Consider the following 15,102-nt stretch of genomic DNA (forward strand, 5'->3'; position numbering starts at 1 on the left):
TTGCCCGGAAGTATAATACGGGACCTACCGAACACATCATCAACTTTTGTTTTCTTTATGAATCATTTGTTTGACAGTTCGTGTGAAGGCATTACGGAGATACCATGGCAAGTGAGTATTTTAGAAAGTGTGTTCCTCCATGTCCGAGATTTCTGATTCTTGAATACACACTTGATCTGTGCATTATGTATCATGGTGAGAAGCATGTGTGTTTGGTGCTTGAGGGCTCTGAATATGCTTGGTGTGACAATTTCCAATGAGAAAGCTCAGTTTATGTTTGTCCCTCTTCTCAAGGTATGAGGGACAAGCCTCTGCATCACATTTAAAATTGGGGGAAATATCATTATGAAATAAAATACTCGTTGGACACAATTATTGCCCCCCCTAGAAATTCTTATGAGTAAAATATCTCTAAAGTATACACCCATTCATATTCACAATTTTGAGCTCTCCGGCGTGATTATACACATGAAACTATCCAACCATGGCTACCTGTTTCACAGAAATATTAAGAGGAGGGAAAACAAAGCCCAAATTCCCTTCCTTAATCATCCATCACAATGAGAAAAACCAAAGAATATATTTCTGATGTGGAGCAAAAGATAATTGAGCTTCACAAATTACTGAAGTGGCTTTACGAAAAGAGCTAGAGCAGTGAAACTTCACATTTCCACCATCAGGGAAACAGGGAAACAGATTGCAGAAAACAGTTGAATCTCAGGTTCAGAAAACCTTAAAAAAAACAAAAACAAAATATAAACTACAGTGCATCACCACATGTTTGGGAGGGTTAGAAGAAAAATTATCACAGCTCATTCAAAAACATACTAAAGCATATTCAGTTATCAGACACGACTGGAACTCCAAATGGGACTGGCTTCTATGATCAGATGAAACTAAAAATTAGCTTTTTAGCAGTAAACACTCAAGATGGGTTTGGTGAAAACAGGGATAAAAAGTACCCCATGTGTACAATGAAATATACTGCTGTATGTTTGATGTTGTGGGCCTATATTTCTGCTGGAGGTCCTGGACATCTTGTTTAGATACATGTCATATTTGATTATATCAAATACCAACAGATAAAAAAAATCAGTAAGTGACTGACTCTGTTAGAAATCTTATAATGGACCATGTTTGAATCATCCAACTGTACAATAATCCAAACACAAACCTCAAAAACAACACAGAAGTGGCTCACTGAGCTCAAAACCAAGCTTCTGCTATAGCCATTTCCAGTCCTCTGACCTGAACCCTACAGAAAATGAGAGGAGTGAACTGAAGAGGAGAAGCACCAACATGGTCTCTGATCTCTTGTCAGGTGTTCTCTAACCACATCAGGCATTATAGGAGAAAATGTAGACATGGCAAATGGAGGTTTCAAAAAGTATTGAATAAAAGGGGGGCATTCATTGTGGCCAATGTGTATTAGAGAAAAAAAAAAATCATAATGATATTTCCCCCCATTTTGAACTCTTAATTGGCTCAAATTGGCTTTTGTCCCTTCAGTGACTGCTCTGCCATTTTCGGTTGCGCCAACAATGGATTTTGTTTCTCACGCAGAGAGTGTTTCTATAGAGTCTGTGTTATTCTGGACAAACACAATCTGACGTCAGACATAAAATAGAGTGGTTATGAATTTTGCATATGCTATTAGATGGTACTGTCAGTGGCAAATCAGCGAGTGTGAAATGTTTTGTTACTCAGAAATTGCAGTATGATTAACAGAAGAGTACATCTCATGACTTGCGTTCAGGAGTTGACTGATTGTAGCGACTGCTGATATGTCAATATCATGCACAATGAAGAAGAAAATGTTTCTCAAGACAATGAGGATGGTATTCGGTATTACATGACATTACATTATGTGTAGTGTTCTGTGCTGTACCTGAATGTAAAGTTTTTAAAAAATTGACTCTGACATGCAGTGTTTACCCTACATATGGAAATGAAAACATGCAAATTATGGAAAACAGTCAGACATACAAGTTGTACAAACAGAGTGTAAAGAAAATGAAAAAGACATAAGTAAATAATGATTTGCTGTATTTTTTTAGACTAATCATTTACATTTAAAAATGGTAGTACCCAACCCATCTGCAACATCACAAAGGCTCACCTCAATCGGCCTGACAGAGGTACAGTGATCAAAAGTATAAAATCGCTCATAACTCGTAAAGTGCTCGTCACAGATTCAATTGTCTTATATCATTGGAAACTGCCAACATTTTCAGCTATTCTAGATTGTTTGTTTTGTTTTAAAAAACTCAGTCTGATGTCACATGAAAAAAAAAAGCCAAGGCACTTTGTGAAAAATGCCCCTGAGCTTAAGGGGTTAATAATAACAAATATTACTCTAAACTGTAGTTACAGTATGTGTTGTTTCACATTGGCTGAAACTTGAGAGCCACAAATAATAAATAAAACAAACCACATGCATTTACAGATGTATTTATTTTTAGTTTTATTTATTTATAATTTGTTCTATAGCAAGTCCAATAAAATACTAAAGTAAAGGTTAAAGGATTGTCTGCATAGTAATATCTGAAATTTCTATCAAGTTAACTTGTACAATATGAGTATATGAGACTATGCATTTGACATTAAATTAAAATACACTTCAACAGACAAATGGTTTTATATCACTAAGATACACAGCAGTTTAAATTTAAATAAATATAATAATAAAAGAGTTGTATATGATATTGTCTGTTGTCCTCTTTTTGTGTCCATTATTTTTAAGGTCCCCCCTTTGATTCATTCTTAGAATCCAGTTTTTGCCGAGTCCTTGTCTTTAGATAAGACTGCAGTGTGAATAAAAGGAAAATCTGAACACCCTTTGAAGGACAGAAAATGTAGTGGTCAGTCACCAATCAATGCAAGACAGAGATATACCTAATATCTTAAAACATCAGCTTGAATAAATCCAACAAAATCTTTTCTGAATATGAAATATCATCTTTTGTGTCAGTTTATCAAAAACAATAATGAGTATAGTGTATTAACGCACCTGTGTCGTGTTGCAGAGACAGAAGACCACACTGAGAATGATGTAAAGTGTTTTGTCATGAGTGATGAGCACAAAGTAACCAACGATCCAGGACAAACCGAGCACCACAGCCAGAGAGAAACTACTCAAAATCTTCTTCTTCATAGGAGTCCCTCGTGAGCTAAAGAACCAAAATTAACATTTAAATAATACAGAAAATATGAACTATTACAGAACTGCAAATGTTGCCACTCAGAGAATTACACCTCAGATACTACTCACATAAAAGAATTCAAACTATTTTCAAAACAAAATTATATTTTAGTAAAGGAATGTTATTAACAGCATCAGTTAAGATAACATTAAACTTGAACTTTGTTTTAAACATAGACCATTCTGTCACGATTCAGTTACGTACCTCTTGAGGTTGGGATTCGCACAGCAGATGGTTTGAGAGAAGTAGACAAGCAGAGATGTGTTAAAACACAACATGACCGCTAGAGGGAGCAAGAAACCCCACAACATCGGCCGCTTCGGATCAAACCTTCCCGCCTTGTCCAGAGACGCCAACCAACAACTACAACAATAAGAAGAGAAATAAAGACTGAGAAAAACTGGGGAATGTGTAAGTAATGGTCTACATTTAAAATATTTTGTTTTCACCCAGTACTACAAATATTTTGTTGTTGTTTTTTGTGGGATATCCACATTACTTCCCTGATTGCACATGCACATCACAGAGTCTATTTGATGTCTGCATCAGATGCATTTTTTAGAGTATTTGCTTATCTGCAGTACGTCAAAAGGACCTTTCCTATGAAATGTCAAATAGACATTTAGAAGATGTGTTTAAATATGTATGTTTTAGTGTTAATATAAAACTGGCATCTTAAAGACGTTTATCAGATGTTTGTATACAGCATATGCTTTAAAAATCTTTAACAGACATCTTGTAGACGTACGTGTGCTATCTGGGAAGAGTTTTTTTTTTCATTTACTGAATGTTATTCTTCTAGTTATTTAACTCTAGTGGATAAAGAAGTAGAAGTCTTGCAGATTCACAAGAAATAGCTTTCTTCCACTGTGAAATATAAAGTGGACAAAGCAATAGAAGTGATTTTTCACTTACAATTGCTCTTGTCGATAACCTAAAGGGTTCCTAAAGCTGTAGGTGGTGGACAGTGAGACCCCGACAATAACAGCAGGCAGACCTAGACATATTATATATGAATGTGATTTTACAGAATGGTTATTATGAATTATATGCTTATCCTCAAGATAATGCTACTTTTACTCACTTAAAGTTAATCTTCAATAATAACAATAAATTAATAACAGTTAAGTGCAATATTCAGCTAATTTCAAAAGGAATAACCATTTCCATATTGTACTTGATGTTGTAAAACTTAAATTCACATGTAGCATTTAAAATGACTGTTTATTTACTGTTCTAATAGTATATTAACTAAATAATATAATTTTAATATAAACATACTATAAATGAAATCAGTATCAGTCAGAATTTCACAATTAAATATAAAATATTTAATACCATTTATTCTTTATTTACAAGGTATGCAAATAGAATCAAACTGTCATGACTTTTAATATCAATCTGTTTAAATGTACCCCAGCCGACTGTCATGGCGATGGTGCGGAAAGCTCGGGGCGGACCGTTGAGGGCATTTCTAATGAGGAAAAACACATGAGCTGCATACAGGATGTTCCAGGCAAACGTGGCCAGCAGGAAGTACTGCAACAGAGCTGTGATTGCTGTACAAGGACCCTGATCGACATTCTCCTGCACATCTGAAGAAGGAATAACATTCTGCTCTGAAACAGATGCCTTTGAGTTCTGGACCGGGTTGTTGATCCCAAAAATGAAGAGCAGGTAGTAGGTGGTCATGCACAAACAGATGTTCACCAAGAGCATAGTAGAGTTGGCTCCTCTCTGTTTCCTGTAGAGTTTATGAGAAAAAAATAAAAACAAATAAGTCAGGGGCCCATTTCACAAAGGAGGTTAAGTGAAAACTCTGAGTATGTTAACCCTGAAATGAGGGAAACTATAGGTTTTCTGTTTCAGAATGGAAGGTTTGTCAAACCAGAGAAAGCAGGGTTAGTCAAGCCCATTTCTGGAAAAAAGCTAACTTATACTCAAAGTCAGTTATCGTAGTAACTTATTCTATGAACCTAACCTGGTCAGGAGCAGGTTTTCTTTATCTTCGATAAACCCAGAGTTTCGACACATCGACACATAAGATTAAATATGACACATGTGAATAACGGCTTCAGTGTTGTAGGCTGTAATGTTTTGGGCACGGAAAACTAGCTTGTAACATGATTGATTGGGTTAGACTCTGGCTTTTGCAGAGCTCGTTCTTCTCACTTTTCCCATCACATGTAACATTAGAATTTATTTTAAATAAAAATGAACAAAATGTTCTAAAAGTGGAAGTGCCTAACGAGTGTTTAATAATGATAGAACTTTTTATAATTTTAATAAATATAATCATTTACAATCTGTTTTTATTCCATCCTATTAATGTATAACAATACTGAGGTGCAAATGTATCTGCCAGTATAGAATAACTAGCATCTAATTATTATTTACACTTAGCCTGTTGCAAAGAACTGCTATTTTACATGGTAAATAGAATATATCTGGTGGAGGATAAGGGGGAGGGACGGAGGGCCAGGTCCATAGCAGGAAACAGAGACAGGAAGAGAAAAAACAAAACAACAACCACAAGGAGACCAGGAGGGAGGTGGTCCGGCGGAGGACCAGGGGGAGGGATGGAGGGTCAGGTCCATAGAGGGAAACAGAGAGAAAAAAAACCCCACCACAACAACAAAACAAAAAGGCCAGGAGGGAACAGAAAGTTCAGGGGCCCAGGGCAGAGCCAACAGGGCAGGAATCCAGGATGGAGCAGGTGTAACTGGAGCCGTGCGGTCAAGACAGAAGCCCACCGGGGTGGCGCAGAAAACCACCACATCCGTGCGGTTGAGACAGAAGCCCAACAGGGCGGCGCAGAAGACCACCACAGCCGTGCGGTCGAGACAGAAGCCCACCAGGGCGGCGCCAAAGACCACCACATTGGGATCGATGGCACAGGAGAGCAAGTCTGGTTATGTAAGCCTGAAATAGAGAACATGAACAGGTTAAGGCTGGCCTCCGTGGCCCTGAGGAGATGGTCTACATGGCCATGACAGGGCAGGCGGTGAGTTCCTGGATGGCCTCCATGGCCATGACAGGATAAGTCGAGTGATCAGGAAGTTCGGCTGAGATGTGACGAGGCTCTGGAAGTTCCGCAGAGACGTGGAGAGGCTCTAGTAGTTCAGCAGAGACGTGGAGAGGTTCTGGTAGATCCGTGGTGATTTGACTGGGTTCAGAAAGATCAATTGAGACTTGACTTCGTTCAGGAAGATCAACGGTGACTTGACTTTGCTCATGAGGATCAACGGTGACTTGACTTTGCTCATGAAGATCAACGGTGACTTGACTTTGCCCATGAAGAACACCTGTTACGACCTGATTTTCCTGCTGTGTGTGTGTGTACTTTCTCCTCCCTCTCATCCTCATCTGGTTTCTGATAGGATGCCTACTGATTGGATGTACGATCGCCATTGGTGGTGGAGACAAGGCGGGGACTTTAAAAAGGACGCTGCCGGCATTCAACGGGGAGCTCATTATTGGTTCGGACGCGGTTGGGTTGAGAGCTCCTGGATCCCTTCTCCGGCCGATGATCAAATTTGTCACTTTTGAGTAGCAAGTAAATGCTAGTGATCACGTTCTTGCCTTTTCAACCATGTGTGTTTAGAACGTGGAGCAAAGGGGTGTCCTGCCGATTTGTTTTGGCTATATTGTTTGGGTTCTGTTTTGTGTTAGGAAGTTAGGGAAGTAAGATGTATTTTACTTTAATTATCTGAGGTTAGTTATTACTCTTTTCCTTTCTAGATTTGTTTTGTTTGTTATTTTGGCCTTTGGGACACCCTGGAGAGATGCTCTTTGTTTCACTTGTTAACTTTTAATAAATCTAATAACTTATACTGATTAACATCTTGTACTTGTTTGATTATCGACCGGAGTGACTCGTTCTTGGGATTCCATCACCACAACCCAGTCTAATTACGCCCTATTTAGAGTTTTCTACTACCCTTAGGTGCAGGGCGTAATAACACCGGTGACTTGACCTTGCCCATGAAGATCATTGGTGACTTGTCTCCTGGGGTCTAACTGTGGTAGTGCTTGACTCATGAGTGTTAATGGTGACTTGACCTTACTCGACTCTGGAGGGTCAACGGGGACCTCACTCGACTCTGGAGGGTCACCTGTGGCGGCCATCTTGTGCAGTGGCTCTGGGCTGGCAGCCATCTTGTGCAGTGGAGCTGGGCTGGCGGCCATCTTGCGCAGTGGCGCTGGGCTGGCGGCCATCTTGCACAGTGGAGCTGGGCTGGCGACCACCTTGTGCTGTGGCGCTGGGCTGGCAGCCATCTTGTGCAGTGGCGCTGGGCTGGCAGCCATCTTGTGCAGTGGCGCTGGGCTGGCGGCCATCTTGTGCAGTGGTGCTGGGATTGTGACCACATTGTGCAGTGGCACTGGGCTGGCGGCCATCTTGTGCAGTGGTGCTGGGCTTGTGACCACATTGTGCAGTGGCGCTGGGCTGGCGGCCATCTTGTCTGCAGGCACCGGTCTAGAGTCAGCCATCACACCTGGAGAGACAGATGTGGTTGGGGTATCCCACTGAGACCGATGTTGCAGGTACATTATGAACCCCCAAAAATCCATGATCTTCAGCTCATTCATTTCCCATTCCGGCACAGGGTTATCCAGACAGGCGTTGAATAAGTCTTTCAGTGCCGCATCATTATACCCCATTCCTACTGCCATGGTCCAGAACATTTGCGCCAAGCCACCCACCTCATTCCCCTTTTGACGGAAGGTGGTTAGGTTTTGGAACCTCGCCCTCTGCTCCTCCATACTGGTTGGGGAACGGATACGAAGTCCCACACCGCTGGATCTGGGCATGATAAAGTCCTTCTGTAACGATTGATCACAGGAAACGAGAGATCCAAATGCAATGTGTTTAACGGGGTAATCCAAAATCAAAATCCAAAACAAGCTAGAGGTCAATAACGGGGAAAGCAGTCCAAAAACAAGAAACACAAGAAACAAGAAAACACAAGGGAACGCGAGAAAACCGGGTGATGGAAAACAAGGACTCCATGAAAACAGAATGAGGCAGGCTGGTATATATAGACAGGTGATAATGAAGAGAGTGGAGACAGCGGAGTGCAATACAGGTGTGCATTGACTGCAGGTACTGGTCTAGAGTCGGCGATCACACATGGAGAGACAGGTGTGTCTGGGGTATCCCACTGAGACCGTTGTTGCATGTACATTATGAACCCCCAAATCCATGATCTTCAGCTCATTCATTCCCCATTCCGGCACAATTAACAGTGATGAAGGGACAAGACTTTGTGGGAAATGTAGTGCCTGTAGTGTGGTGCCTATGGGGAAGTGAGACCACTAGTGGACACCCAGGGAAACACAGACCAGACACTGTGACAAAATAACATCTAAAGCTACTTGCACTTAGCTTACTGTAAATAGGATCTATCGCTAAGAAATTATGTTGATTCCACTTAATGTAAATAGCCACTGAAGTATTTTTCTTACTCTATTGGCAGATCATTTGTAAAATAAGAAAAATGCACTTAAAATGTTATTATTAATATTATTATTTTAGTTTTTTTTTTTTTTTTCCCATGAGATACCAGAAAATGATTAGCTATTAGTTCATTAATCTAATGTTCTGCCAGTTTTCACCTGTGATATTATAACAGTCTGAAGTATGCAGACATCTTTTTGGCGCTTAACTCAGTCTATTTAGAATTGATTAAACCAACTAATTTCAGCTGTTCTGTAACCGAAAACTTTCCCATCTCAGGGTAAGTCAACTCAGAGTTCAAGTTTAAACTCAGAGTTGGTTGAACCTCCTTAGTGAAACAGGCCCCAGGAGGATTAATCTAAAATAATAATAATTATTATTATTTGGTGGACATAAAACAATAGAAATGCATGATCTGCAATACATGTTGAAAAAAAAAAAAAAAAAAATTTTTGTCTTTGTTTTTTTGTTTCCATTAAAAATCATTATAAATACAATAAATTCTGCGCGGTATGCTGACAATTATTTGCTTTTTATGGTGAATAATAACCATCACATGGGAACAATTATAAACTTCTATACTGTTTTGAATATTTTTTTATATTAAAAAAGTGAAATAATTTTAAATTCTAAAGGTAAATTTAAGCATCACAACATTATACTGTACAGTATGAAACAATAAAATTCATTGATTTGCTAAAGATTACATTTAACAGAATGAATGTAAAATTATCTAATATAAATATGGTCTTAATATATTTGATATCCCAATATGTATATATATATATATATATATATATATATATATATATATATATATATATATATATATATATATATATATATACTATAACTAGAATATAGAATGTATTTGAATTTTATCATTTAATTGGATTTTCCACTTTTGGTAAATAAGTTTTTTAAGCACATATATCACAAAAACTTGCTAGAATTATGTGTAAAAATATAAATAAATAAACTATGGACTTTATTTCAACATATACTATGGTAACAAATTAGCATGTTTGTTTCTAAATACATTCACTGACATTGAGAAGGTTTTAGTATTTTTACTGGAATATAAGACAAAAAAATGCTGATTGTCAATTATTCCCTTGAAATTGTAATTGTGATTATTAATTACAATGATCACAATTTGTATTAAATTATGTTTTGAGTAGCGTTTATTCTTCAATGTATCCATTGCATTTACCTGGTCGTAATTTGATAAACTGTGGTGAGGACCAAACCCACAATAGACAGACTGCATCCAACAATGCTGATCCAGTTTAAAGCTTCAGAATAAGTGTAGTCTGCTCTAAAGCTCTACAAAGAGAGAGAAAAAATTGATAATAAATATTTATAGTTCACCTACATTCACCAAACATTAAAGTGCCCTGTGTATTTTTTACTAACTACCACATAAGGTCAGCTAACATAACAAATAAAGTTAGCTTAGCATTATGCTAAGGCAGATTCCCAGTTATGAATCTTGTCTCCTGTGCCCTTAACTCAAGGAACATCCTTTACTGCATATATAGAGAGTTTCTATAGGAAATTATGTTCCACTATGCTGCCTATCTTAGCAGCTCACTAGCTTTTAAACCTTTTTTTTTTTTTTTTTTTTTTTTTTTTTTTTTATGTGTATGTTAAACTAACCACAAGAACTGCAAAGTTGGTGGTGTGGTTACATTCACAGTGCATTCCATTGTGATCACGTATTTTGACGCAGCCCTCTGTTCTCCAGTCTCTGTGAGTGTAGTCCCAAAACACACATGCAAAGTCGTAGGATGTTGAGCCGGATGTATTCTGGAAACATAAAGACACAATGCTATGCACTTAAGCTATTTATTTCTAAAGAAAGTCTTTAAGTCTATGATAACAAAAATACAAAAGTAATAAATTCTTATAACTATGAAAACAAAATCACAATAATTTTAATAAAAATGCAAGCAGTAATTATAACTACTTAGCAACTTGTTGTATTCCCAATTTATGATTAATTTATTCAAAGTATGGTTTTAATTATGTGTACAATTATTATTATATTGTTTTTTTATATATTCATATAAATATATATATATATATATGAAAAATAAATAATTTATAACTCATATTTTCTGTGTCAATATTACATCATTATTGTCATTATTTCATTATTATTATTCATTTTTATTTATTTATTTAATTTCATTTCATTTCATTTTGTTTGGTGGTTGGTGTAAAATGAGCAGTACAATATACAAACCGGTCATACCTGATCCTCATCATCTTGACCAGTTTTTATTTTGAAGTAACGACTGACTATATGTTAATTCATATGTAGATATTCTATTTACCAATAACATGATTGACTGGGAAGCTGCTATATTTTCTGTAATCATCATGACTTTACAGTCATTTACCTCTGGCCTGATGGTGAACTCCACGTTATCAAGCAAGCTTCTGTCTGACAGGCTGGCCGACACCACCCTTCTCTTGGTATTGAGTTCACTATTAAATAGTTTTGAGTTGAAAAACTTATCATTTTCATAAAGCACCACTCCAATACAGAGATTTCTGTTCCCTATGGGGAAACAGAGGGAAAATATATTCAAAACTTTGACTTTTAATTATATTCCTCAAAATGAGAACAGAAACATAAACAGTACCCCAGTCTTTCTGGGAATCATTCTGCAGTTTGATATTTAACAGGAGATCAATGGGACGTCCTGAAGAGGATGTCATGTTCGCAGCGTCTGCACCCAGACCAATTCTTTCAGGAGAATATTCTGACAGTCCTAGTTAAAATGCAGCTTAGTTTAGTTTAAGTAGAAATGTCTTTCTGATATCATCACAGATGTATAATAAATATATGAGGTTTCGTCACTGACCTGTTGCAGCGTAGAATTGCACTTGTGGGGTCCACTGTGACAACTTGATGCTTTGCACCACTAGGTTTGGTTGCACCAGTACACTAGAGTTAATGTTGCTCATGTTCAAAGCAAAATCCTCCAAAGACTTTGTAAGACTATAGAAATTATACACATACAAAAGTTAACATTAATAATTAATAATAATATTTTTATTAATAATTAATATCATTATTATTAATAATAATAATAATAATAATAATAATAATAATAATAGTAATACTAATAATAGTTGCATAATAACAATAGTACAATTCTCTATATTTTCATGTTTTACACATCAAGAATTATAACTATCTATTTTTTTTTTATCTTAATGTGAATTTTGCGCATTTAGGGACAAATAAATATAAACTACACCTAGTAGTGGTACCTTTTTTTTTCAAACTTTTAGTGTAGTAATATTTTATATATATATATATATATATATATATATATATATATATATATATATGTGTGTGTGTGTGTGTGTGTGTGTGTGTGTGTGTGTGTGTGTGTGTGTGTGTGCAAAATATGATCATATATATATATGATATACACCTTCTACCCCTTGGTTATCTGATGTTCTACGTGAACACCGTTCTAAGCTTAGAGCTGCTGAAAGGGTGTGGCGCAAATCCAAAAATACTGCTGACCTTAATATGTATCAGTCACTCTTATTTTCCTTCTCTGCTAATGTGTCCACTGCTAAAATGACATACTACCATTACAAAGTTAACAATTTGTCTAACTCTCGTATGCTTTTTAAAACATTTTCCTCACTTCTTTGTCCTTTTCCTCCCCCTCCTGCTTCATCTCTAATAGCTGACGACTTTGCCACATTGTTCATTAATAAAATTAAACACATTAGTGCACAATTTTCCACACCACAATCAGTCAAGCTCATTTCACCAGCAAACTTACACTCATTTACATCCTTCTCTTCACTCTTTGGGGCAAAAGTCTCAAAACTCATCCTTTCTAATCACCCTACTACTTGCCCGCTTGATCCTATTCCATCTCATCTCCTTCAAGCCATTTCTCCTGCAGTTGTACCTGCATTCACTCACATCATCAACACATCCCTTCACACTGGTGTTTTGCCCTCATCATTTAGACAGGCTTGTATAACTCCACTGGCAAAAGACATCTCAGGAACCCCACTTCAATGGTTTGAGTCTTACCTATCAGATAGGTCCTTCAAAGTATCTTGGAGAGGTGAGGTGTCCAAGTCACAACATCTAACTACTGGGGTGCCTCAGGGCTCAGTTCTTGGACCACTTCTCTTCTCCGTCTACATGGCATCATTAGGTTATGTCATTCAGAAACATGGCTTTTCATACCACTGCTTTGCTGATGACTCACCTCTACATGTCATTCCATCCTGATGATCCGACGGTAGCTATTCGCATCTCAGCTTGTCTAACAGACATTTCTTGCTGGATGATGGACCATTGATCTTTGCCTACAAAACTACTACTGGCTCTGCACCCATTTACCTAAATTTGTTACTTCAGACTTATGTGCCCTCTAGAAGCTTGCATTCTGAAAGTGAACATCGCTTGATTGCGCCATCCCAAAGAAGCATAATGTCACTTTAAAGGAATTTTAAATGAATTGTTCCCTCCTGTTGGAATGACCTCCCCAAGTCAATCCGAGCAGCTGAGTCCTTAGCCATCTTCAAGAATCGGCTTAAAACCCATCTATTCCATCTTTATTTGACCCTCTAACTTTAACACTCACTATTCTAATTCTATTCTTTAAAAAAATCTTACTCATTTTTTTACTCATCAATTTTGGATATGTGTGTGTGTTTGTGTTTGTGTTTGTGTGTGTGTGTGTGTGTGTGTGTGTAAAGTATTTTCTGTCTTAAAAAAGTTTACACACAATTAAAAAAAGTTAATATTTCCTATTCATGTCCTCAGTTATATTAGTCCCAGGTGTTCCCAGTTTATTTAATATGGTTCCAGCTGTGTGTCATTAATTAGTTAATTTGTTCCCAGGTGTGTCCCATTGTGTCACTTGTTTAAATAGTGTTCCCTGTGTTGAGTAATCTGTCTGGTATTAAATGTTTTCTTAGGTGAGCCCCGACCCAATTTTGTTCGCAAGGACATTTGTGCCACTCGCCCTCACCAGTTCCCTCAAGGGGGAAACCCTAAAGATGCTGTTCCAGATTGGGATGACGTACCATCGCCCCGCAGAGCTCCCAGACACCACCAACCTTGGCTGGAAGGTGGCAGTCATCCGGTGTCTGGAGAGTCACTGATCCCTATACGGAACCAGTCAGCTGGTAATTTCCAATCCCCAGATAAACCCAGGAGTGGCTCCTGTTGCCGAGTATAGCCCACGGAAGGTTTACAATCCCCAGATTAGCCCAGGAGGCACTACCGATCCCTGGTTCAGCCAGGAAAGGCTCCCATTCCTGAGTATAGCCCCAGGAGGGGCTCCTGACCCCAGTATAGCCCAGGAGGGCCTCCCGGTTCCTGAGTCAAGCATGGGAGGGGCTCCTAGTTTCCGAGTCAAGCCCAGGGAGGGCTCCCATCTCCCCAGTTAAGCCTAGGGAGGGCTCCCAGTTCCCCAGTTAAGCAGAGGGAGGGCTCCAGGTCCCCAATTAAGCCCAGGGAGGGCTCCAGATCTCCAGCCAGCACCAATGTTGGCACCAGCCCCAGAGCTCACTCTCTTGTCGGCGCCCATCAAGATGCCTAGTTGTCCCCCCAATTTTATTTTTTTGAGGGCCATATGCCGGTAGCTGATCCAGCTAAGGTCGCGGAGGATCCCCCATAGAAATAGCTGTTAATTTGAAGATGAAATTAAAGTCCATGAAAGTAATGACATTTGCCAAGTATGATAGCCCATACTCGGAATTGGTGCTCTGCATTTAACCCATCCACCTGCACATACACAGCAGTGAGAAGTGAACATAACGTGAACACACAGCCAGAGCAGTGGGCAGCTATAGACCCAGTGCCCGGGGAGCATCAGGGGGTTCAGTGCCTTGCTCAAGGGCACTTTAGCCATGTATATTGAGAGTGGAAAAGAGTGCTGTTCATTCCATATGTTCAGAGGAGTTTTCAGTCAGTTAGATGACTATCAGGACCTTATCCCATCTGTGAAACGTGGTGGTAGTATCATGATTTGGGCTTGTTTTGCTGCATATGGTCCAAGATGGCTTGCCATTATTGGTGGAACAATTAATTCTGAACCAGCAAAATTCTGTCCGAGAACTGAATCTTAAGAGAAAGTGGGTCATGCAGCAAGACAACGACCCCAAGCACACAAGTCGTTCTACCAAAGAATGGTTAAAGGAGGACAGAGCAAATTTTTTTGATTGTCATTCAAATTCCGGACCTTAATCTAACTTTTTGAAGGACCTGAGCAAGCAGTTCATAGGAGGAAACCCACGAACATCAGAAAGCTGAAGTGGTCCTGTACTGAAGAATGGTCTAAAACTCCTTCAAGACTGAAAGTAAAGATTCACATACCTTTGCCACTCACAAATATTTAACAGGATTCTGAAGATCTTGTGTGCTTTTATTAATAAATAAATGAC

The 15,102-nt window shown here is 38.4% G+C and overlaps 1 protein-coding gene across 1 annotated transcript in view; it reads right to left on the bottom strand.

Moving 5' to 3' along the window:
- The window catches only part of LOC127942477 (adhesion G-protein coupled receptor G7-like), a 163,515-nt gene that overhangs the window by 93,279 nt on the left and 55,134 nt on the right, over nt 1-15,102 (bottom strand). The window contains exons 8-9 of the mRNA XM_052538191.1: nt 3,408-3,566; nt 3,011-3,170 (exon numbers count right to left, since the gene is read on the bottom strand). Of these exons, the coding sequence (XP_052394151.1) occupies nt 3,011-3,170; nt 3,408-3,566 (319 nt within the window). The remainder of the gene's footprint in view (nt 1-3,010; nt 3,171-3,407; nt 3,567-15,102) is intronic.

The sequence above is a fragment of the Carassius gibelio genome, chromosome A22 (genome assembly GCF_023724105.1).
Source record: "Carassius gibelio isolate Cgi1373 ecotype wild population from Czech Republic chromosome A22, carGib1.2-hapl.c, whole genome shotgun sequence".
In the NCBI taxonomy this organism is placed as follows: Eukaryota; Metazoa; Chordata; class Actinopteri; order Cypriniformes; family Cyprinidae; genus Carassius; species Carassius gibelio.